At 43.7% G+C, this 24,270-nt stretch overlaps 2 protein-coding genes across 2 annotated transcripts; both read left to right on the top strand.

The window, feature by feature from the left end:
• The first annotated feature begins 789 nt into the window (after positions 1 to 789).
• Positions 790 to 11,225, top strand: chrnb4 (cholinergic receptor, nicotinic, beta 4 (neuronal)). Its single transcript, XM_070835937.1, has 6 exons — positions 790 to 835; positions 4,123 to 4,268; positions 6,867 to 6,911; positions 7,146 to 7,255; positions 7,641 to 8,694; positions 10,954 to 11,225. The coding sequence occupies exons 1-6, from the start codon at positions 790 to 792 to the stop codon at positions 11,116 to 11,118; spliced, it is 1,566 nt and encodes a 521-aa protein (XP_070692038.1). The 3' UTR covers positions 11,119 to 11,225.
• Positions 11,226 to 15,376: 4,151 nt separating this feature from the next.
• LOC139205533 (neuronal acetylcholine receptor subunit alpha-3-like) lies at positions 15,377 to 23,336 on the top strand. The gene is made up of 6 exons (XM_070835819.1): positions 15,377 to 15,419; positions 15,780 to 15,919; positions 18,330 to 18,374; positions 21,443 to 21,552; positions 21,777 to 22,977; positions 23,101 to 23,336. Exons 2-6 carry the CDS (start codon positions 15,899 to 15,901, stop codon positions 23,227 to 23,229), a joined length of 1,506 nt encoding a protein of 501 aa, XP_070691920.1. The 5' UTR covers positions 15,377 to 15,419; positions 15,780 to 15,898; the 3' UTR covers positions 23,230 to 23,336.
• Positions 23,337 to 24,270: the final 934 nt, after the last annotated feature.

The following is a 24,270-nucleotide window of genomic DNA, read 5'->3' as shown; positions in this document are numbered from 1 at the left end:
CCGCAGGCCTGATACACTTCCTTTACTGGCCATTATAATGAGGCTGTGAGCAGCTCGGCCACTGTAAATTTACTTCGCTGCCTCTGGTCTGACTGGACCGCACTAAATCTCACATTCAGGACCAGAGAATGCTTTACTGTCCTCTCCTGAGTGGCTCCACAGCAGCGCGAAGCCACCAGCTCATGCAGACAATGAGGCCACATGTGGACACCCGCCTCTAAACTCCGACGTACCAGAGCCCTCTGCTAACCTGTGGCTACATGCTGGGCTCAAGACGAGCACACTAAACAGTATAAAACTACTACTTTAAATCTGTAGAAAAGCCTCAGACATGGGGTCTAAAAATTATTTCTTGGAGGGTGTTTTAATTGGAGCAGGAATGAAGGAGCTGACTTCATACACAATCATACCCCATCATGTCTTAGGTCAGTAACATGTCCAGAGGTACATACGGCACATATGAGCGACCATCTGAAGCTGCTGATCTAAAGCTGTAAGGCTCAGACCTGGTTCAGGAGCTGCAGAGAGGGCTGCGCGCCTCGGCACGCTGCTGCGCGTAAAGACGCGTTCACTGAGCGGGGAGTCGGTGACTTTTACGGTGCGGTTTGTTAGGAAGTAGCCCCGCCGGTCCGCGGTTAATGCTCTGTTTCTCAGAGATCAGCACAGCGCTGCTTCAGCGTCCAAACTGGGAGCGCGGGGGGTCCGGCATGTCCGACGGGAGGAGCGCTGATCCCCGCAGCGTCCAGACTTCATCAGTGACAGCTCCGCGGACCAGACGATGCCGACAAGATGACTCGGGCTCTCTCCATCCTGTACTTCTTCTCTTTAGTTCACTGTAAGTGTGTCTTTCTTTACTTTGTGCAAGTGCTCGGGTGAGGCAGCTCCGGGTGGCTTTGGGTCGAGACGCTCTGACTTGATTTTCTTTCTTTTAGTGTCCCGAAGTCAGATTTTAGTTTTCACTTCAGTGCCTCAGCTGCACGCAGCTGTAATGGTAGGATCATATGCAGATAGCCGAGATTTCAAAAAGAATCATTTTGTGAATGTATGAGTTTTTTCAGCAGAGACATGATGCCACTGTATTTCTGCACATTGCTGCTGTAAGTAATTTGTTGAGTCAGTCCTGCTGTCAAATGTGACCTTTAGCCACCAAATCAGCATTCAAATGAAGGTCTGACTTATTTAGTGTGGGGTCACTAACCCTAACCAATAGGCGTCTACAACATGAGAAGTCTGAACAATGTTAGAAACAGCTTCCTAAGCCCATAGAATGACCTGATTAGCATCAGGAAACCTCTTTACTTTACTTCACTGTCTCACATGACCAGCGTGGCCTCATTCAGTGAGATCACTGGGATTCAAAGTTACAGGATAAATCAAGAAAGTAAAGTAGCTCATCCTGTGGCACTGCCAGTGTCCCTGTGTTTATCAGTCAGTTATGACAAAACTTTGTACTTCTCCTTTTCCTGTATATAAAGGGGAGGACAAACAGATGGAGTGATAATGCCCAATTCTTATTAATAACTGTTGATTATCAAATCACTAAGAGGTGGACCATGAAGGAGTGGAAGAGAAGAAAGAAGAAAGCGTATTTAGCCTTTTGGCCCATGGTCTGATTCATTCACACACGTGTGGGCTCTCCGACTTCCAGTGTGCTAGGCATAGTGACCTTATCAGCTCCACAGCGGCTGACTCCAGCATCGTATTAACACGCCTGAACTCACACACATAATGTCAACACAGCACTCGTGAGACGCTGCCCATTTGAAACACTAAACCTCCACACACACATATAGTAGTGTGTGTGTGTGTGTAATTTCATGGCAGGTAATCACAGGTTTGGGTGGTTTGCCTGTGGCATTCACCTCTGGGGAGGGCAGAGCTTGTTTGACTCTGGTCTCCAAGGGCTTTGACAACGAACACGCCATCTGTTACAGAGAGCTGTGGAGGTCCCACTGTGCCGGTGGGACCTCAGCCAAATGACGGCATGTGCCGACCTGTGGGGCCAGACTGTTGGTAAGCCATGCCATCCAAGCTTCAGAAGTCTGAGGGACGATAATGACACTCCAAGCAACAGCAAGAGGAGAAACTTTGGAGTCCAACACTGTTCTCACCCACAGCACAGTGCATCATCATATAGCTTCACACACGGCACATGGGGTGGGCATCCCTCTGCAGAATATTGACAACAGCAGCGTTTCCTCCTCAAGGGGCCCATCAGTAAGAGTCTCACCTCACTGGAGAGTTGACTCAGCAGCTTTTACACCACGTGGGGGCATTAATAACCATCTGGATGTAAAGGAAATGGAAGAGGTAGTGCTACATGGATTCATTCTGCTCCAGATGGGAAAAACAGATCATCAGTTTCAATCAGGCTTGGCTTCACCCGACATGGCATCATTCATCAGGGATGGAGTGGAAGTGTTGCCATTCATGGCTCCTTCTCATCTCAAAGATACATTCTGTGGTCTGCCTTTAAGCAAGAACAGAATTATTATCATGCTGTGAAAATATCTGCCCTCATCCCAAATGTAATTACTTATTTGGAAAGGACACTGAGGCCTTCACAAGATTTCAATATAATTTCCACAACACAGCCATCCGTGGCCTCTTTAATTAACAGCTGCTGTTTCCCTTAAGACAATTTATATGTGCAGTTTGTATATAGCAGTCGGACACATTCAAGTGAGCAGGAACAGATTTGCTGACTTCTTATTCAGTGTTTCAATTTTTTTTCTTTAGCCAGCTTTAGCACAGAGGCAGGCAGAGAGGACATACTGCGCAGGGTGATGACCAACGATTGTTGTCCAGCGAACTGATGATTTACTCTGATAATGGACCAGTTTCATACAGGATGGCGCCAACATTCAGTGCCACAATAGGAGGTAGTGCGCCCTTTATAAAAAGACGGAGAAACTAAGGATGTGGAATGTCAAGCTGGTGGATAATCGTGTTGCTTTCAGCTTTCATGTTTCATGTGCTGCTATGGACCTATGAACAGTTAATGCTGAGTTTAAAAAAAGTGACCATTTCTCTAACTTCAAAATAAATAAAACATACAAAGTTCTAATTCTGTATCCTTATGTCTATTGTTCATTTACCACTTGTTTTATGACAAATATATAACAAAATAATCAACCAGCTCTAGAGCACATATGAAAATCAATCCAGTCAAATGTGATTTGCAGGCAACTAGCCCTCTCCACCCATCACATAAAAGCACACTTGAGCATTAGCTAGCAGGCTGTGGTCGTCATGGATCAGAGGAGTGCGTTTGGGTATCAGTTGGCTAATACTGTGTTTGGTTGAAGTCTAATCTGTTAATTTCTCCCTCATCCTTCACCCTCATGAGGGGTGTGTGGCTGTAGTCCTCTGCTGCTTGCACCACCATATTTGCAAAGCTGCAGCCATTTTGGAGGGATCCAGTCAAATCTCAAGACTCTGAAGAAATTTCTGCTTGTTTATTATTCTCTGTCCACTTACGTTTTTTCACTCAGAAAGACAGCACATTATGGAACTTAAATACGCTCCAGCTCACACCAAACATGAGCAGTGGATGTTATTTGGGGTTTGCTAAACTGTCTTCCATAGCATTGGTACGCTAAATGAAGTCTTTCGTTGCACACTTAAGCTGACTTTTAAATTGTAATTGACACGTCCCAAGTATGAATCCTCTGAATGGCCAGAAATCAGTAATGTGGGGATCAGTAATTGGGACCAAAGTGGGAAGCCACTACGGTACATTCACCAATGAAAGCTCACTCCATCACAGCTCCATCCTCAATTTCAAACATAGCTCAGTGTGACAGCTGAATGTAGGGGCTTTAAACAATCAACTCATTCCATTAAGAAATACAGTTATGCCGACAAATGGAGCCAGTCTGTAATTGTTGGGTCAAATGGATTCAAAATCAGTAAGGAACAAGCAAGTAGCATGGACTCCACCATACCTTCCTACAGCAACCAACAACCAACCCTAACCCGTTATGAAGTCACAGAGTGTCCATGGCCTAAGGGGTTGGTGGGTTTGGTCTCTCCATAGAACATTAGGTGTAGTTTTGTCTTGATACTGACATTTTGGGAGTGTATTCAGTACCTGTTCACTGATCAAAACTGTGTCACTAGGCGGCAGCTGTGCCGACTCAGAGGAGCGTCTCATGAACTGGCTGCTGGGAAAGAGTCGCTACAATCCACTCATCCGCCCGGCCGTCAACAGGACAGAGAGAGTCACAGTGAAGCTGCAGGTGTCTCTGGCTCAGCTCATCAGTGTGGTAAGGCTCCAGACACTCCTGCCCACCACGAGCATGTGTTTGCATGTGTTTATGTTTGAGGGAGACTGTCCTGGGGAGACAAAGAGGGACAAGCAAAGACAGAGTGAAATGAAGAGGATGATAGAAAAGACAGGGCAAGAGCCACAACGCTTTGAGAAAGTACTTAATCACAAAGCAGCCTGTGTGGAGAGGGTGCAGCTCTAAACAGATGGATAAAGTAGAGGATAAATGTGGTCAGCTGTGATCTCTGCCTCTGTCATGCCCAGATTGAAACTTCAGCACATTGGATTAAACGGGGCCATAAACCTGTTTTAGCCTCAGTGATAGAGGCTCTCCTCTGATTTACAGCAGCAGCTCCTCCCAGCTGCACTCCGAGGCAGCAAGGCCCATTCACAGCCTCACTGTATGAGTTTGCATTGTACCCCTTGGAGTAATTGGCATTTGGTATCACTTTATGGGGCGTGTATGTCATGGCAGTGTGATGACAGGGCCACCAACAAACATGTTAACAAGCAATCTGAGAAGAGAGGATTTCAGTTACTTTTGACCTCATTTCAAGCTAAATGCAGCTTAGAGATGACAGTATGCAGGAAGGTTCACCTGAATTCAATGTTACAACACAATCCTCAAATCTTTGATAACTTTTGCTCTCCAATGAAAGTTTCCAGAGTCAGAAAGTAGCTGTTTAGATGCTGACATCGTCAAATCGAGATCGAGATCGTAATGAATTCTGGGCACAAAATGTTCTCGTATTCTTGTGACACCAACACAGGACGCCTTCTTCTCTTGGTCCTCAGCATTTCCAAGCAGCTGTATCATCTGCGTTTTGTAGGTCGACTGGGTTTTAGTAAGTTCAAGCTACACAGTTGTATAACAGACCATGAACCAAGAGATAGTATTGGGATATTTAGTGAAAATGCTCTTCTTTTTGCTATTACTATTCAGGTCTTTTTTGTCTGACATACCCTGCAGCCCTATTAATGAACTATAATACCTTTTGGTCACCACCAAATCTTCCAAAGGGTTCTTTAGAATAGACTTTTAACTGGTGTTGTGCTTTGGTATCTTGGGCACCAATAACTGTAGGGGTTCCAATCATGTTTGGACAATTAATAATCTCATACGGCGGCACCAAAAATGTTTGGTACCTTGTATGGGGCAATTTGGCTATCAGAAATAATTAATAACTATCAAAGATAATTTATAATTATTTAAAATAATGGGACATTGTGTTAAGTCCACCTCGATTGGGGCACCACCTTGATAAACGAGGAAAAAGATAGTTTAATTGAATTAATTTAATTGAATTAATTAAATAACTCATAAAATTACTAAACTATCAATTTGGTATTATGATTAATAATTAACTTAATAACTACTACCAAAATTATCACATTGATAGCTAGCTGAAGGATTTCGGAGTTCTTGACAGAGTAGAGGTTGGCAGTATTCACTCAGTACACACACAATATTAAAGAAGACACCATGTGTATTAAAACATTACAAAATCAATCATAAACATTCTAACTAAGTGTGACTGACTAGCTAACAAAGGATAAGGAGAGTGTGTGTGTGTGTGTGTATGTGTGTGTGAGGGGTGTGTACGTGTGACTAGGCAAAAGGAATGAAAGATGGAAGACCATAAAAGGTGGGGGAAGCCAAATGATGATTACCAGACCCCCTGGTGTGTGGGTCAGAGGCAGACAAAGTAAAGCTAAGTGCTGCAGCTGTTAGCTTAGCTTTGTCTCTCAGTCGAGGCCTATTGTAAACTGTATGTGTGAGTGTGTAGATAAAGGTGCAGGTCAGGAGAGGATGGTTAGTCTGCATGTAGACTGTGTCTGTGTGAGCAACTAACCTCAACTTTACTTTATGGCTGCACAGTAAACTACAACACATCACAGTAATCAAACTCAGTGCTCAATAAAGCAAATCAAAACCAATACATTAACAATGTTACACTATTGCTTAGCCATGTATATAGTTATGCTATTCTATATATGCCCAGTTAGAGTTTGTAACCAGTCCTTAAAATGGGAGAAGAAGGTCCTTAAGTGTGCTGCTTCTTAGCCTGTTGATGAACCAGGCTGGGAGAAGGTTGTGGTTCTTTGTCCTTGCTGTCCTGGTTGCAGGCTGGAGGAATCCCGTCGCTCCTTTGTCCCTTGCTAGTTAGCAGCTCAGTGCTAACCTGCTGGCGTGCTCCTGTTGCTCTGATGATCAGCTGGCAGACTTTGGGTCATACCTGCTGGTGCTGAGAAGCTTGGTTCAGACAGGACTTCGTGCCGCTGCTATGAAACAGGGTGGCCTGGTCTGGTACAGGGCAAACTGAGGCAGAGGCCCTCAGGAATGTAAGAGGGCTCTGGGGAAGAGTTCTCCTCAATCCAGATGAGGAGGCAGAAAGACAGCACTGAGCTTAGCTCAGTTGACCCTCCGAGGTCCAGAGCTGAAAAGAGTGTTAGACCCTCATGGGTCCAGGATCAGAACGAGACAGTTCAGTGTTAAATCAGTGTTCAGGGTCAGGTAACACAGTTTAACATTAGCTAATTGTCTTTGCGTGAAAACTGCTGTGAAAGTAATTCTACCTCACTTGTGCATTTGCAGAATGAGAGAGAACAGATCATGACCACAAATGTCTGGCTCACTCAGGTAAGTGTAATGAAGCTCAGACTCATATACTCTCAGCCAGCCTATGTCTTGTTAAATGTCCTTCCCCCTGAACTTGGATTAAACCATATCCAGTCTTTGTCTCTGAGCGTGGAACAAACTGTGATTGTGCTCCAAACATATTTCACTGATAATGAAGCATGTAATTAGAAATGAGCTGGTTTTGAGAAAGTGAGTGGAAGTCAGACTAATGACCAGGCCTCTTTGCGTCTGCAGCACTGGGTGGATTACAGGTTATCATGGGACCCTGCAAAGTACGAAGGTATCGACAAGCTGCGTATTCCCTCCAGACACATCTGGCTGCCAGATATCGTCCTCTATAACAAGTAAGCGTCACTGGAACGAGTGTTACGTTACAGAGAGATTTTACATGCCTATGTGCAATGTTTGTATTATTTTTAGAATCTGCCAATGTTGTCCGTATAAGGTTCAAATGTTTTTGGACAGCAATGAGGGGGGGGGTTCTGTTCTGTTCACCATTAATACGTTTTCAAATTGATTCTCTGAAGCCTCTACAGAGTTTATATATGATGGTTTTATTATTTTAGGCTGTTCTTGTGAATTTTTTTTTTTTTTTGCAGTAGAAACAAAACAAATCTTGAGTATGTGTGGCTTTCTTCCAATCTTCACTATGACTGCTGGGTTCAGAACACAAGCCGCAGAGATTGATTCACAGGTTCTCTAAACTCTTCTGTCTTTCTCTTCTCATAGTGCTGATGGTACCTATGAGGTGACAGTCTTCACCAATGCCATTGTCCTTTTCAATGGCAGCATCAACTGGCTTCCTCCAGCCATCTACAAAAGCGCCTGTAAGATCGAGGTCAAGCATTTTCCCTTCGACCAGCAGAACTGCACCCTCAAGTTCCGCTCTTGGACATACGACCACACAGAGATTGACCTGATCTTGAAGTCTGAGGTGGCCAGTATGGATGACTTCACTCCCAGTGGGGAGTGGGATATCTTGGCGCTGCCAGGCAGACGGACTGTCAACCCTCTGGATCCCACCTATGTAGACCTCACATATGACTTCATCATCAAAAGGAAGCCTCTTTTCTACACCATCAATCTCATTATTCCCTGTGTTTTGATCACCTCTCTGGCCATTCTGGTCTTCTACTTACCATCAGACTGTGGGGAGAAGATGACCCTCTGCATCTCTGTTCTCTTGGCTCTCACTGTGTTCCTGCTATTAATCTCAAAGATTGTTCCTCCCACCTCACTGGATGTGCCCCTGATTGGCAAGTACCTGATGTTCACCATGGTGCTGGTGACCTTCTCCATCATCACCAGTGTGTGTGTGCTCAACGTGCACCACCGCTCTCCCAGCACCCACACTATGCCATCCTGGGTCAAGCTGATTTTTCTTGTCAAACTGCCTGCATTACTCTTCATGAGACGCCCTCACAATAACTCTGCACGCCAGAGACTTCGCCAACAGCGATGTCTAAGGGCGAGGAGAGCCATTTTGGGCTTGGGTTACCCAGTTGCATCCAAAACAGGTATCAACATGTCGTCTTCTGCCCTGCTGTCCTCTGACTCTGCCTTCTCCACCCCGGGACACAGAAACGTAGCTCCTCCACTAAGCTACAGCTACTCCAACAGGAAAGGGGACTTGCGCTCCACCGATCACCTTCCCAGCGGTTTCACTTCCACCCAGGACCTCCAGCAGAGAAGCAACTCAGATTGGGTGTCTGATGTCCAGGAAGCGGTGAATGGGGTGCGCTTTGTGGCTGAGCACATGATGGGAGACGATGATGATCAGAGTGTATGTATTTTTCAAATTCTCTTCAACTTCCTCCACTTAGAAAGCTTATAGCTTCCTCTTACTGTCAGCTAGAGACTCCATTAAACTTTTAACCAGGTCACAAGACCCTCAGCTGTTTCCACCTAATTTAAAGCTTTAAAGCTGTGACACGTACCATTTTGAGTAAAACCTGGATTTTCGGAGGTGTGTCACAGCTGTAATCTCAATGAAAAGAGTGTGTGGCTCTGCAGGCACCGTCACCACGGCAACCTGACAGCTCACGAGCAGCAGCTCATTAGTGACATTTTAGTGACCAGATGGCAGCAGAGCAGCGTGACAGAAGCAGAGCAGCAGGGCAGTGTGACAGGAGCAGAGCAGCAGAGCAGCAGAGCAGCGTGACATCAGCAGAGCAGCGTGTCAGCAGGGCAGCGTGTCAGCAGGGCAGCGTGACGTCAGCAGAGCAGCGGGTCAGCAGGGCAGCAGGGCAGTGTGTCAGGAGCAGAGCAGCGTGACAGGAGCAGAGCAGCGTGACATCAGCAGAGCAGCAGGGCAGCGTGATGTCAGCAGAGCAGCGTGTCAGCAGGACAGCAGGGCAGCGTGTCAGCAGAGCAGCAGGGCAGCGTGACGTCAGCAGAGCAGCGTGTCAGCAGAGCAGCGTGTCAGCAGGGCAGCGTGACATCAGCAGAGCAGCGTGTCAGCAGAGCAGCAGGGCAGCGTGACGTCAGCAGGGCAGCGTATCAGCAGAGCAGCGTGTCAGCAGAGCAGCAGGGCAGTGTGATATCAGCAGGGCAGTGTGATATCAGCAGGGCAGCGTGTCAGCAGAGCAGCGTGTCAGCAGGGCAGCGGGTCAGCAGAGCAGCATGGCAGCAGAAGAGCAGCATGTCAGCAGGGCAGTGTGATATCAGCAGGGCAGCGTGTCAGCAGGGCAGCGTGTCAGCAGAGCAGCGTGTCAGCAGGGCAGCGGGTCAGCAGAGCAGCGTGGCAGCAGAAGAGCAGCATGTCAGCAGGGCAGCGTGACGTCAGCAGAGCAGCAGGGCAGCGTGACATCAGCAGGGCAGCGTGACGTCAGCAGGGTAGCATGGCAGCAGCAGGGCAGCGTGACGTCAGCAGGGCAGCAGCTGGTTGAGTTGCAATAACACCCAAAAGTTACACACTGTCACTATTTTAGCCATGTTGAGACACTGCAAAAAGTAATGGATACAAAGTTGTTAGTTAGGAAATACTGTAATTGCTGCACATAATAACTCTAAAACCACAAATTGATGTTTTTTTATATTTTTAACAAGTGAAAAATGGGTTAATTAGTGAGATTTGGCTGGTTGGTGGATTTTTGAACTTTAGAGAGAGCTGTTAACTTCCTGTTTACAGATTTTATGCTAACCAGACATGAGTTACTGAATAGAAAATAGAAAACTTGGAAAATTGTGTGGCCAGCATCAGTCAAATAATGAGACAATATGATTGGATGCAACATTTTTATGTGCTCATGCTGTGACAAGATTAAAAGGTGGTAGCTAAAATAACTTTGGCCATGTTTAGAGTTATTTTCTGCCATCAAAGCCTTACCTACTTGGTTCTTCGCCCTTCTCTTCCATCTATTCCAATAAACTGGATTATGCGTGTTTGTACTGATGTGATAACATTTACCGTTTATTCTATGACCCCTGACAGGCACAGGAAGGAATACCATTAACCTTAAGTACTACTGTGACCCAGGCAGACTTTGGATAATCAATTGCTTTCTCTGATAAATCAATAAATTAAGGAGGAAAGAAGGAATGAGAAATTACTTAATCCAAAAACTACCAAGGACAGCATTGAAAATGGGGTGAAAGGGTCAATAGCTGTTTTAGTGTCAGTGTCAGCAAAATAAAAACCCCCCTAACAGGGATATGACTTTACTATGCTCCCATTCAAATATTACCCAGTCAACATCCTAAGAATGAGCTTACCTACAACAAGCACTGTTACTGTTCAGACAGGATGTAACACCTTTGAAATAATCCTACTGCAAGACATATTCCCAAGATGTATGTAAGATGTGTTGTTAGGGTTTTACAGTTTGTTTGGATGCAAAGAAGATACAAAAGTGATTCACTGTCACCACTTATTCCCTCATTCATTGACTCGGTTTCTCTCTCTGCCCCCGAGTGGCTGCACAGAGGCCGTGCAGCATCCACAGGCAGCACCCTGCAGCAGGTCGTCTCACAGCTCTGCAACACTGCCATGATAATAAACTAATTATAAACTAATGTAAATGTAATTTCTGTGTATTTGCAGGTGATTGAGGACTGGAAGTATGTGGCTATGGTGGTGGATCGGATGTTCCTGTGGATCTTTGTGATTGTGTGTGTGGTGGGTACACTGGGCTTATTTCTCCAGCCTCTCTTCCAGAGTCAGATTCCTCCCAACCAGCAGCCCAGCTCAGATAGTCCTCGCATGTGATTTCTTTATTTAACCACAATCAAGCCATTAAGACAAGCATTCTTGTAAGCAGATGCAGGCCAGTAGTAGTTACAAAGTCTGTTTGGTGTTTGCTTAAAGCCTGTAGGATCATATCGGTGGGGTTAAAGAGTTCTAACAGCTCTGGGTCAAACCCAACCAATACTCACTGTGCACATCAGGGGAGCAGACAGGATCGGCAGTACATGGATAAAATGTCTTCCAATAATCAACACCTCCTGGTCTAAAGCCCTGAGGAGATGGTACAACTGCAGGGTACATGATGTGGCATTGTGGCAGGCCATTTCCCTTCATGTCTACAAAGGATATCTGCAGAACTGTAGAAATATACCCAATAAAACTGAGACATGGGGTCCTCTGCCTGCCGCCATTTCTCATTTGATTCCTTATTTGTGTTTAACTTATATTACCTGTGAAATGTGATGTGTGATTAAAGAATGAATAATAAAGACAAATGTGTGCATTGATTTGTTTGATTAAGTATATGAAATCCCCAGTAAAGTCTTAAAATTGTCAGGGTCTTGCCAAAGTGTTCAGTTAATGTATGTTGCCTGTGATAGAGTTTGTCCTCAGAGCCAAAAGGCTTGCTGAGGATGTGCCAATAAGAACATTTCATCACACAGATAAGACAGCGGTTCACTTGAAATGTGAGAATTTGTGACCAGGCAAAAAAATATGTTGATACAACAAAACCGTTGGAGATGGAGCTGGACGTCATTTCTATGTCTATGTAGGACCAGGACTTTTGCCATCACAACAGCCTCACAGAAACAGGAGCTTCTGAACAAATCTGCACTGAGATAGAAAAGAGATGAGATAAAACACAATATGTTAGACTGTAACCTCATGGCCGCCCATCCTTTACATCAGCAGTCATCTCTGTTCAGTGATCATTTGTACACCCCGACAAGTGGAGGTACACACACACACACAATGCCTCACATAAATGTGCTGAACTGACCACACACACACACTCAGACACACACAAACTCTGCCTAGATTTACTGCTAAGTAAACAGTGCTGAGTGGGCTCGTCAGAGATTCTGCAGACTGTTGGCTCTTTTGTGAGACCTTCATTTAAGTACAGAGAAGGCGATCAGCATCTGTGTTAATGGACAGAGGTGTTAGTTTAATCTCTGTTTACAGGTTTCAGGATCGTTCATGGCTTTTTCATTCACCTGTTAGTGTCCTGTCATTAGAAAAAGAGGGACCGCACAGCACGACACCATATCCATCAACAGTCCATCAGCTGTTTCAGTCTGAACAAAGCCAGAGGAGTTGTCACTCAGCACTCAAGCCTTTTGTCTCCAGTAAGATATGGATGGAGACACTGTCCTGCAGTACAGGTAGGTGTTTTTATGTTTCCAACAGACATCGAACAAGTCCTCAAAAATGTGTTAATTCTTTCACCCCACTCAAAGGAGTTGAACATGGAGGGTCAGACACCAAACAGCATCTCTGGTGCTGCTGGGGATCTATTTATTATTTTAGGGTACATCAGACGGGCTGAGCAGTACTTGGAGCTGCTCTTCACTTACCTGATGGACAGAAAACACGCTGTGAAATGACAATAAATGAGGCATGAAGGGAAGCCAGAGTCGGAGCGGAGCTATGTCCCAATTAGTGCTGGGCCTGCCACCACCCACATAGTGACATGTTTCTGATAAAAAAGCCAAAATCAATAAAGAATCAATCAAGAAAAATGCTGTTATGTTCTTGTCACTGAGGGCCCCCCAAATCTCGACCCAGTGGCACACAGTGTTTATTGATTGTATGTGATGGACTGAGGGCTATTTGGTGATGTATTATGGGCGTCTACACCATGTGGGGAACATATTAACACCACCAGGATCCATGTTCACTACCCATGTTCGCTTTGCACAACCTCAGACACATAAGAGACAACACAATTGTCTGTCTGTTTTATTTGTGAGATGAGGATTATTTTGATCACATCATTTTGACATGTGAACCTGGTCTGCTTATTTGTTCCATTCCAGGTGTTTGCACCTGGGGTCAGCTGGCTTTACTGTGTTAAATATGCTCTGTGTTGGTATGAATCCGAATCTGACTCTATTGAGTGGTTCCAAAATGTGATTGTTCTATTTTTGATTTGAATTAAGAGGGGAATTGGCCCAGCTCTGCTCTGCAGCCACGGTTTGGGCACTCTCACTATGTTTTACAGAACTCAACATATACTTTTTCTAAAGGTTTTGAGTCCCAGTGTTCTTGTTTAAATAATGGGCCCCAAACTTCACTTCCATACAAAAGGATTAGCTCAATAACACTCTAGTAAACTTTTAGCCAAATCTTTCTTGGAGGATTTGATTTTCTTGTACTCTAATAAGCTCGCTGAGCTTTATCTGCTGATGCACTGACAGCCTTGACAAAATGTCCTGAAGCAGGGATGGTTAAGTCGAGGTGTGTGTAGTCTGTTGTGTTACTCTGTGCTGTCTCTCCCAAAGGAAGATGGCATTTTTTGAAATATCATAATTTTAGTGTTATCTAGATATCCAATGATTGCCCATTTTTCACAGTAATCACGGAGTATGTTCAGAAGCATTGCATTCCCTGTTCTGTTTGCGATAACATTAATAGATTGTCTGCATGAGACATTTCACTTCCTTTCCCTCTAATTCCTTCCATACACTAGAAGACTTTTAAAATACGAAACTAGATTTATTTTGAGATCTTCCATTATTTCCCAGTGAAATTACATAAAACCTTTGTGAGAAAACATGATGTTTCTCTAATATCACTGGAACCTTACCATTGAATTTAAAAATGGCCTAATCTCTCCTTGAAAATAAAGCACTTAATTCATTGCCAATGAAATGGAAATATGAGTAGCGTAAATGCAGTATAAAACACAGAGTAACAAAGCCTTAACTTTTCTAATTGAGATAAACTGACACTGACGTGTCCGCTGTTGATGGCTGCCATGATGACGCTGTCTCCTGTGGTGTCTTCAGGTCATCAGTGGCAGACACACACCTGTCCAGCATTAACTTGCTTCTCTGATGGGTCCGAGGATCACATGAGCTGCATCAGGTCACTCTGATGATGTATAAAACACGGCAGATTTAGTCCTACTTTTGAGGCAAATACACAGAAATATTACAACATCAGTACAACTACTGAAGACTGCAGCAGCTCACTGTAGCTCAGAGTAGCCCTGATATATCAGGCTACAAAGCTGCACTTCTGGTGTAAGGCTAAAAATCTTCAGCTGAGACGTACAGTTAGCTTGTAGGAAACAGGAGCTAATGTTAGCTTGCAAGCAATGTCCTGTTACAGAGTTACAATGGACAGCAGTTAGCTAGCTAGCTAGCTAGCTACACAGCATAACCTTGCAGCATACTCACTGGGGATTTCGAGGGCTGCAGTGGTCTTTTTTTATCGTTGTACAAATAAACATCAGAGAGGGTCTTCACTCCACAGCTCCAACAATTTCTCCTCCTCTCCCTCAGTCTAAGAGAACAGAGACTTGTTCACGTCCTTGTGTCAGCCTGGAGTCTCCCTCACATTTTTTATCTACCCTGTTTGGTGCTGAGGAAAGCACTCCTATTGGCTGTTGACAGTGTTCACATTGACATTCACAATTTGCATGTCAAGACTAAAAACGTATGATAAAATTAAACATGTTTGATTTTATCAGAACATCAAGACGGGAAAAAGACTGTCGGCCTGAGATTTATGACCACTTTACACCAAATGATCGAGATGACGGGAACACACCCCAACTCCATCAAAACTCTTGTGATTTTATTCCAACAATGGAAATTTGTCTGCGACAGTGAAATCGCCGCAGAAGTTGTTTGTTGTAAGGCTGGCATAGGTCCAGTCCTGGTTCTGGACAGTTGAAAGGTGGTGGGGATTTATTGCAGCATTGATGGACCCGCGACATTGTTTGAAAAATTATAGTTTTTTTGTCCAATTACAGCAAACTGATTTTCTGAGTATTTACATTAAACCAGGTCTTACACTTTTCCTCCGATACCATTTTGGAGTAACTCACAGAGAAGACCATTCTCCTTCTCTCCTTCCCTCCCTCCCTCTCTCTCTTCTCCTCTCTTTCTCCCTCCCCCACCCACCACTCCGCTCACCACCCCACCCTCTCTCCTCCTCTCTCTCTTCCTCTGCGGTCGTGCTTTCACTCTTCCCACTTTCTCCTCTCGTCTGCTACTGCTGCTGCCTCTGACCCTGATTCCTGATCGGCAGGATGAGAGCCGACCTTTGCTTCATTTTGTACACATGTTTCTTCCTTCTATTTCTCCTGCCAGGTGAGTGATAACCTGCTACTTACTTGTTGCTTTACATGACTCTGTTTAATTGTGTTGTTTAATTAATGCAGAACACTTAATTGTTGGTTGCCAGGTATTACCTTTAAAGGGATGCACGCATTCGTATGATGCCAAACACACTTTTTTTTACAATGAGGAAATAAATCAGACCAACACAGCATGATAACTTAAAGGAAACCCTTGGGGATTACAGAAAATAGCTTATTGATTGTAGTCGGTGTACTGAAACAGGTGAAATATGAAGTGACTGATGAGAACGATCAAACACTCATCTGGCTTATAACCAACTAAACCAGATCAGGGTGACAGATCCACGTCTGAACCTGTGCTCTTACTCAGGAGGCTCCTGTTCAGATGCAGAGCACAAGCTCTTCTCTGGGATATTCTCAAGCTACAACCAGTACATACGACCAGTGGAAAATGTGTCAGATCCAGTCATCGTACAGTTCGAGGTGTCCATGTCACAGCTGGTCAAAGTGGTAAGTGTCCTAAAAAAGGTTTGAATGCTGTTTATGTGACAAGCTTTGATGTGTGCAGTGTCCGTGAGTAATGGGCTGCTGTTTCACCACAGTCTGACACACACAGTTTATCACTCTGCTCAGTGAGTAGTCACAACCCGAGAGATCACACAGTGACGTAAAGAGAGTGCTACATGTCTGAGCTTCTGAGGAAATAGGTTGTGTGTCGACTTGTGGGCTTTGAAACAACAAAGTTTTAGAGGACAATTGCTGTCTGAGACACCTGAGATGCTCCCTGCTGGTGCACAGTAGCCCCTGGTTTCTAATCCTGCGGAGGGAGGTGGATGAAAAGAGGGGCTGTGTTTCAGGCCAAAACAGGATGGGAACTGTCAGCTGCCTGAGTCCCTCTCTGTTCAGACAGCTTCAGTCACTGCCACTTCACATGAGAGCACCTCTGGATGTAGTGGCAGGTCTTGCTGTAGCTTGTTGATTGCAGACTGGTGGGACAGACGCTCTCGCTGGACTCAGGCAGGCGGACCTCAATAATTAAGCAAAAAGGCTCACACTGGACAGGGAGGACGGCTCTTTTCACAAAATGAACAGCCTTGGATATATTGTACATCAGTTCCTGCTTGTGCTTAGTGACCAGATAAGATGCTCATCAGCTCTTTTATTTTACACGTTTTACCAACATCATCTGTTTATGTTTTAGACAAGAAAACTGCCTCTAGAAATATTGTTTTACCCCCGTCAAACTGATTTACATTAAACGTTGTAGTGAAACATTTTGGGAAACCTATTTATTTTCTTTCTTGCTGAGAATAGTACAGTAATAGTAAATACAAAGCTAGAGCAAGGCAAATCGTCAGCTTAGCTTAACGTAAAGACTGAAGATGGGGGAAAGCTAGCATGGCTCTGTCCAACAGAAAATAACCCTAATAAAGAAATGAGATATAATGAGTTAAGTGGTAAGCTTTATGGGTGCTGGTAGGCAGATTTCTATAGTCGTGGACAAACCCAGGCCCATTGTCAGTCTTTGTGCTAAGCTAACCATCTGGCAGTAGCTTGATATCTAATGGACAGATATGAGAGCAGAAGGAATCCTCTCATCTAACTCTTGGCGAGAAAATTCCTTTGCTGTTTAACAAGTCATCTTTTTTGGTATTTCTCTGAAGGACCAGATAAGTATTGAGGACCTGTCTGCTTCTTGAGATAACAGTGAGATAAAGGATATTTTATTCTCCTTAAGGAGCTCGTCATGCTGATAGATGACTATTATTCCCTCCCCACACTTGATTCTCCTAACCCAGATGCAATTGGTATTGGTCATCCCACACAATTACAGTAGCACTATATGAGCTCATTTAGACCATCAGTGGGTCATCGGCCAGCTGGCTCAGTCATCATCTCACAATCAGTAATCATATGAGGCTCTCTGTTGAGGGTTCACAGCATGTGGCGTATGCTGCAGGGGCAATAGAGACTCTTCTTTAAAGAAATGGTTTGACATGTTGGGAAATGCACTTACTTTCTTGCAAGAGTTAGATGTGAACATCAGCCCCACTTTCATGTCTGTCCATTGAATATGAAGGTGTATCCAGGAGTCAGTTAGCTTATCTTAAAGACTGAACAGCCTTCCTACCCCTGTTCAAAGATCAGCGACTCTTAAGATCACTAATTAACACGTTATGGCTCTTTCCATTCCACACAGAAACGTAAATGTATGAACAACTAAAAACCAAGAAATGACTTTGGTGTGTATGAGTTTTGGTTTGATCTTGACCTCAGCTCATGCGGTCAGCAATGCTTGAAGTGTATGCTACACAGCTATAGTGCCTGGTGAAATGGTGCTACAATTGTAGATCCACGTGAAAAAAAAAAAAGAAAAACCCACACTGAACCAGAACATACTGTATTTCTATATACTGTGACTCTGCACTCTGCCTGATTCAGTGATAAGAATCAGGATGTGTGCATTAGCTGTAAACATGCAGCAAAACCACCATCCACCTGCGCTTATCTCCCGTGTCAAACTGCTCCTGGATACTAAATGTTAACATGCACGCTTAATGTTATGCACTGGGTTATGAGATTGGTTAATTCACGGTCTAAGTCACATTCAAACCTGACCTCCACAGTTTTTTCCTTCCCCCCTTCAATCTGAGCTGTTGGAATAAGATTCAAGGCTGTGCTGCGATCCCGTGGCTCCAGCTGTCGTGAGCGTAACACTCCAGGCGGGGAGGACTCAGGTGTGCCTCTCTTAATCCTCTTGTATGGGATCTGGGCCTGCAGACAGCACAGAAACAATCCTCCGTGGGGAACTGGGTGATCACCTGTGACAGCGTTCTTCCTGTTTTAACTTTAAAATGTTACCATTTACTGTTTTTTCTTTGATTAAGTGTCTTAATTATCAATTCTGCTCTGTTCTCAGGATGAAGTCAATCAGATCATGGAGACAAATCTGTGGCTGAGGCATGTAAGTATAGGGTGCATAACTGTGCAAATAGACCTTGAGCAAGGACATCAAGTATGAATCCAGTTGTCTGTCATACATGACTCTTCAAGGCTAGACTGAAAAGATGAATTATTCATGGAGACAAGCTGTTCAAGCACACTGAACCTTCCAGGGCTATCTTTTTAAACATTTTGAAAATCCTATAAAATCCACTGACATGTTTGGAATTTATTATACTTGCTATACGCTCCATAATATCTCTTTTGATACTATGACAGAAACCTTTAAACATCTGCAGCAAACAGTACCTCAGCTACAGAGAGGCAGTCGACAAAAACACAAAGCAGTGACCATACATGCTGTATGGCTTAATGTTTTGTCATTCACTGGACCCACATGGTGTCTTCGCTGCTGTGATGCATAGTGCAGTGAACCAGTTTGAGTCAGATTACTGAGCGAATCCTCATCTGTACTGGAGCCATGTTCATGCTAAAGGGCTGAGCTGTGATTGCTCTTTGGTGCTGATAGTTGAAGCTCTGTTTTAATGTCACCTGCTGTTTTAGAGTTTTCTAAGCATCTCTCCTGCTAGCCACCCAAATCATATAATACACTCTAGGTTCTTACCGTTTCTTAATTAAGTGATTTTTTTTATAGTTCTCTGAGGTTGTTTTACCATTGTAGTTTTATGACTGGTGGCCAGTGGCCAAAAAGGTTAATTTAACACTGTGAACTATGGTTCATTATATCTCTGCTCAGACAATGTACTGGATAAACATTGTTTATAGTCCACAATTGGAGATGACGACTTCTTGTTGTTTTATGAAGGACCTCTTACAAGAGAACGTGTTTAAATCAGTCAGAGCAGAATTATATTGTAAAATATAATCACCAGAAGGAAGCAACTGTCACCCTTTTGTTTTAGTATCTGTTCTGTAGCTTTTAAAGCTGTCTGTGACAAACTTGTTGAGTTTAAACCACTTACAGTGCCTATAGAAAGTCATCATACCCTGTGAAAATCTTTACATTTTGTCACATTACAGCCTGGAAATTAAAATAAATCAGAGCTAACTTTTTTGAGCTGATTATAAACCTCATCATCAAAGTGAAAATAACATTTTAAAACATGCTGGACAATTATTAAAAATTAAATAATGAAATACCTGGTTTGGTTAAGTGATCAGCTCCTTGGAGTATACCATTATAAACTTGCTCAGGTGCAACCAATCAACTTACAGATGAAACACCAAGCTAATTGCCTCCCTCCTGACATCAATTATAGTGGTTTGGATTACTTCAGAATAAAACCAGCTGTTTCTTGAAGATTCCACTACTAGTAGCGCATGGTGCTGCAAAGAATTCACTATGGTTGGAAAAGTGCTTTCAAAAGACCTTTGGGATAAAGTTGTAGAAAGACACAAGTTAGGTGAAGGCTACAAAAAGATTTCAAAGGTTTTAGCTATCCCTTTGAGTACTGTTCAGAGCATCATTAAGAAGTGGAAAGTGTATGGCACCACCAACAGCTCGCCTAGATCAGGCCGTCCGTCCAAACTGGATGACGAGCCAGGAGGGCATTGATCAGAGAAGCTACAACGAGGCCAAAGGCAACTTTGAAGGACTTACAAGTCTTTATGGCTGGGACTGGTAGGTCTGTGCATGTGACAACAATCTCACAAGCTTTACACAAAGCTGGCCTGTATGGCAGGGTGGCAAGAAAGAAGCCTCTTCTGAAAAAGTGCCACACTCAATCCCGTTTGTGCTATGCAAAAACACACCTGGAAGATTCTGTTGCCATGTGGAAAAAGGTTTTATGGTTAGATGAGTCTAAGATTGAACTTTTTGGACTGAACTCCAAGCGCTACGTTTGGCGAAAACCGAACACAGCACACCACCCAAAACACACCATACCTACTGTGAAGCATGGTGGTGGCAACATTAAGTTGTGGGGATGTTTCTCTTCAGCGGGGACTGGGAAATTGGTCAAGATTGAAGGGAAAATGGATGCTGCCAAGTACACCCAAATTATTGAGGAAAACCTGCGTCCCTCTGCTAGACAGCTGAAGATGGGCAGGTCATTCGCCTTCTAACACGACAACGATCCTAAACATACCGCCAAAAGAACAACGCAGTGGTTTAAGGATAGGAAGGTGAATATCCTTGAGTGGCCAAGTCAAAGTCCTGACTTAAAACCTATAGAAAATCTGTGGATGGACTTGAAGAGAGCAGTTCATCGCCGCTCACCACAGAATTTGACTGAACTCGAACAATTCTGCAAGGAAGAATGGGCAAATATTCCTCAATCTAGGTGTGCAAAGCTAATAGAGACCTATCCGAACAGACTGATGGCTGTAATTACAGCAAAAGGTGGCACTACAAAGTATTAAATCAGGGGACCGATGGCTTTTCCAACCTTGTATTCTAGTTTTTCATTTTTTATACATTTTCGGAACTGCCGCCTTTTTGTTCTTTAGTTTGACGTTGTATGGAAAAATTTTGTAAATAAAGCTGGATTTTTTTTTTTTATGAGTTTTGATTTCAGGCTGTACAACAAATAATGTAACTATTTCAAAGGGGTATGATGACTTTCTATAGGCACTGTATATTGAAAGAATGGAGAGGTGGCATCCTGCCATTTCCTAGTAGGCTTGTTTGGTAGACACATTTTGCTCTTGTAAAGTCAGTGTGGGTCTGTTGATTGGCTTGCCACTTTGGATCACCATGAAATGTTGCACAGAACTACTTTTTCCCCAGAAAACACACCCTAATGACTTTAGTGATCCTGCTAGCATGACTTTAGACTCATTTTACTATGTTCTGCTACTTGGGTTATACTTTGTACTGTATTTTACGTTTTAGCTATCCATGTTGCATATATCTTAATTCTTTTTATCAGCAGTGCGTTTATGTTTAAGTACTTAAATTCTCTTTGATTTTTTTGGATGAATAAATAGTGCCTTCATTGAGTCAAATTCTGCTTAAAGGTTAAGATCAACCAACGTGATTGGTTGTGACTATTGTACCAATTCAACCTGACTTTCAGATGGTTAGCAATTATTATGGCTATGGCTTAATCATTCTGTTTTGTTTTTCAGATCTGGAATGACTACAAACTCAGATGGAATCCAAAAGACTTTGGAGGCGTTGAGTTTATTCGTGTGCCGTCCAACAGGATATGGAAGCCAGACATTGTGCTGTACAACAAGTGAGTGTAACAACAAACTAAAAACCTGGCTCAACATCTTCATTGATTTTTGTTTTGCATATTCTAAAGGGATTGTAAAAGAGACAGTGGAGGGTGCATTTTACTGAAGCCACGGAGCATCTCTTTTCATGTCTGTCTCCATGAAACAATAGTCAATGTGCACATCCTTCAGTTAACTCTTCAGTTACTCAACCTTCTCTCTTTTGCTCTCTCTTTGTCTACAGTGCAGTCGGAGATTTCCAGGTTGATGACAAAACGAAGGCACTGCTTCGTTACAATGGCGATGTTACATGGATACCTCCAGCCATATTCAAGAGCTCCTGCAAGATTGATGTCACTTACTTTCCCTTTGACTACCAAAACTGCACCATGAAGTTCGGCTCCTGGACATACGACAAGGCCAAGATCGATCTGGTGCTGATTGGCTCAACCATCAACCTCAAGGACTTCTGGGAGAGTGGCGAGTGGACAATCATCGACGCCCCTGGTTACAAACATGACATCAAGTACAACTGCTGCGAGGAAATCTACACTGATATCACTTACTCTTTGTATATCCGACGTCTGCCACTCTTCTACACCATCAACATGATTATCCCCTGCCTCCTCATCTCCTTCCTCACTGTGCTCGTCTTCTACCTGCCATCTGATTGTGGTGAGAAAGTTACTCTGTGTATCTCCGTCCTGCTGTCTTTAACCGTCTTCCTCCTCGTAATAACGGAGACGATCCCCTCCACCTCACTTGTCATCCCCCTGATTGGTGAGTACCTCCTCTTCACCATGATCTTCGTTACCCTTTCTATTGTCATCACTGTTTTTGTGTTGAACGTCCACTACCGCACACCAAAGACCCACACTATGCCCTGCTGGGTGAGGACTGTGTTCTTGGGGCTGTTACCCAGAGTGATGTTCATGACCAGGCCAGAGAGGAACCCCGAGCAGGTGACAGTGGCTGGCAGTGTTCAGACCATGCATTCAAGGCCCTGTGCCATTCACTCGTCAGGTATGTTGCAGAGGCAGCACAAACCTCAGGCCCTGGCCTCCAGTGTGGTATCAGGCCTGACAAGCCGCCAAAGGCCTTTCAACAACACAGAGCTCTCCAACCTCAATAACTTAAGTGGAGATTCGGCCAAAGGTGCAGGCTCAACGTTCCTGTGCTGCGAGGGCCGTTGCAACTGCTGCTGGCACCAGAGATCCACCAAACTACCTGCAGACCTGCAGGGAGGGAGCGGAGGGCTGGGTAGCCTGGGGCCTCTGTCAGGAGGCAGTGCTGTTGGAGTTGGAGGGGGCAGTCAGTGCTCCAGCTCCGAGTCTCTAGATGAAGGAATAATGTCCCTGTTGCCACTCTCCCCTGAGGTCAGAGAGGCCATTGAGAGTGTGAAATACATAGCAGAGAACATGAGACTACAGAATGAAGCAAAGGAGGTAAGTTCTTATTCTCATTACACCATTTTAAACTATAGCTTTAAAACCTTTATAGGAAATTTGCTTTCAAGACAACAGTGTCAACATATCTGTGAAAATGCTTTCCCTGTGATGCTGTCACAGGTTCAGGATGACTGGAAGTACGTTGCCATGGTTATCGACAGGATCTTCCTGTGGGTTTTCGTCCTTGTGTGCATCTTGGGAACAGCTGGCCTCTTCCTCCAGCCTTTATTACTTGGGGAGGACATTTGAATCAGTTTGACTACACTAATACTCCAGACTGTTGAACAGTATTTGTTACCTATGAGATCCTCACCATGGCCCAGACAGAGAAAATCCAGAGTGGATCCAAAGCCAAGAAGAATAGATGACTGTGTCGGTCTAATGTTGATGCAAATGGCTTATTGACTGTTTTCTGACAGTGATGTGAAGTGATTAAGGACTTTCCAGTGCTAATTACATGGCTAACAAACGATGGCTGGAGATAAATCACTTCATAGTGTTCAAAATAGTTCTGTGGTGAATGATAATATAATCTACCTGCCAAAGCAACACCCCTCAGAATAAAGATCTGTAATTCTAATATTTATGAGTAAATAATGAATACAGTGACTCAATTGACTGAAGTTGAGACAACTAATTTCAGCTTCAGCAAACATGTACATACATTCACAAATGAAATCATTCCACCAGAAAAATCGGTTTTTGATTTGTCATAACCACCACCACCATGCCAAAGAATTATTTATCATGGATTTCCATGTATCTAAGAAGGAAGCAAGGATGTTGAATGTGTCCAAAGAGCGACATCATGTGGTAGTTCTTTACTACTACAAACGATAACAAGGCAGGATATGTCTGAATGCAGAACTAGAGCTGCTGTTTGAGCTGGATTCTTTATTCTTTATTTGGATCCCCATTAGCTGCCAGGAAGGTAGCAGCTACTCTTAGTCATAGTAAAATAAGTAATACATGTTAAAAGCCAAGTAAAAGACAACTACAAGTGAAGCAAACAAACTAACAACATGTCAAACTACATTCCATCATAGTTGTTCAGGTTGATAAATTAACCTTGAGGTGATTGTTAATGTGTGTTTTTTTTTTAATTGCTTTACTGGGTGCTTCACTGATCATAGCTGGTAACTGGATAGCATGAGTGACTTGAGAAAATGTAATCTACAATGTTTTCAACCATGCAAAGTGGACCTAGTGTGTTTGATTTGCAAAGAGAAAAAGCATCTATAAACACAGACGTTAGATCTGTTTTACCTGCATATTTCTGTGTTCCACAAA

The sequence above is a fragment of the Pempheris klunzingeri genome, chromosome 1, assembly GCF_042242105.1.
Source record: "Pempheris klunzingeri isolate RE-2024b chromosome 1, fPemKlu1.hap1, whole genome shotgun sequence".
Taxonomy (NCBI): domain Eukaryota; kingdom Metazoa; phylum Chordata; class Actinopteri; order Acropomatiformes; family Pempheridae; genus Pempheris; species Pempheris klunzingeri.
This window is presented reverse-complemented; position numbering and strand designations above follow the sequence as displayed.

Coding starts and splice junctions, on each gene's coding strand:
- chrnb4 (XM_070835937.1), top strand. CDS start 790: ATGACTCGGGCTCTCTCCATCCTGTACTTCTTCTCTTTAGTTCACT. Junction 6,912..7,145: donor CAAATGTCTGGCTCACTCAG/GTAAGTGTAATG, acceptor TTGCGTCTGCAG/CACTGGGTGGATTACAGGTT. Junction 8,695..10,953: donor GAGACGATGATGATCAGAGT/GTATGTATTTTT, acceptor GTGTATTTGCAG/GTGATTGAGGACTGGAAGTA.
- LOC139205533 (XM_070835819.1), top strand. CDS start 15,899: ATGTCACAGCTGGTCAAAGTG. Junction 15,920..18,329: donor TGTCACAGCTGGTCAAAGTG/GTAAGTGTCCTA, acceptor CTCTGTTCTCAG/GATGAAGTCAATCAGATCAT. Junction 21,553..21,776: donor GACATTGTGCTGTACAACAA/GTGAGTGTAACA, acceptor CTTTGTCTACAG/TGCAGTCGGAGATTTCCAGG.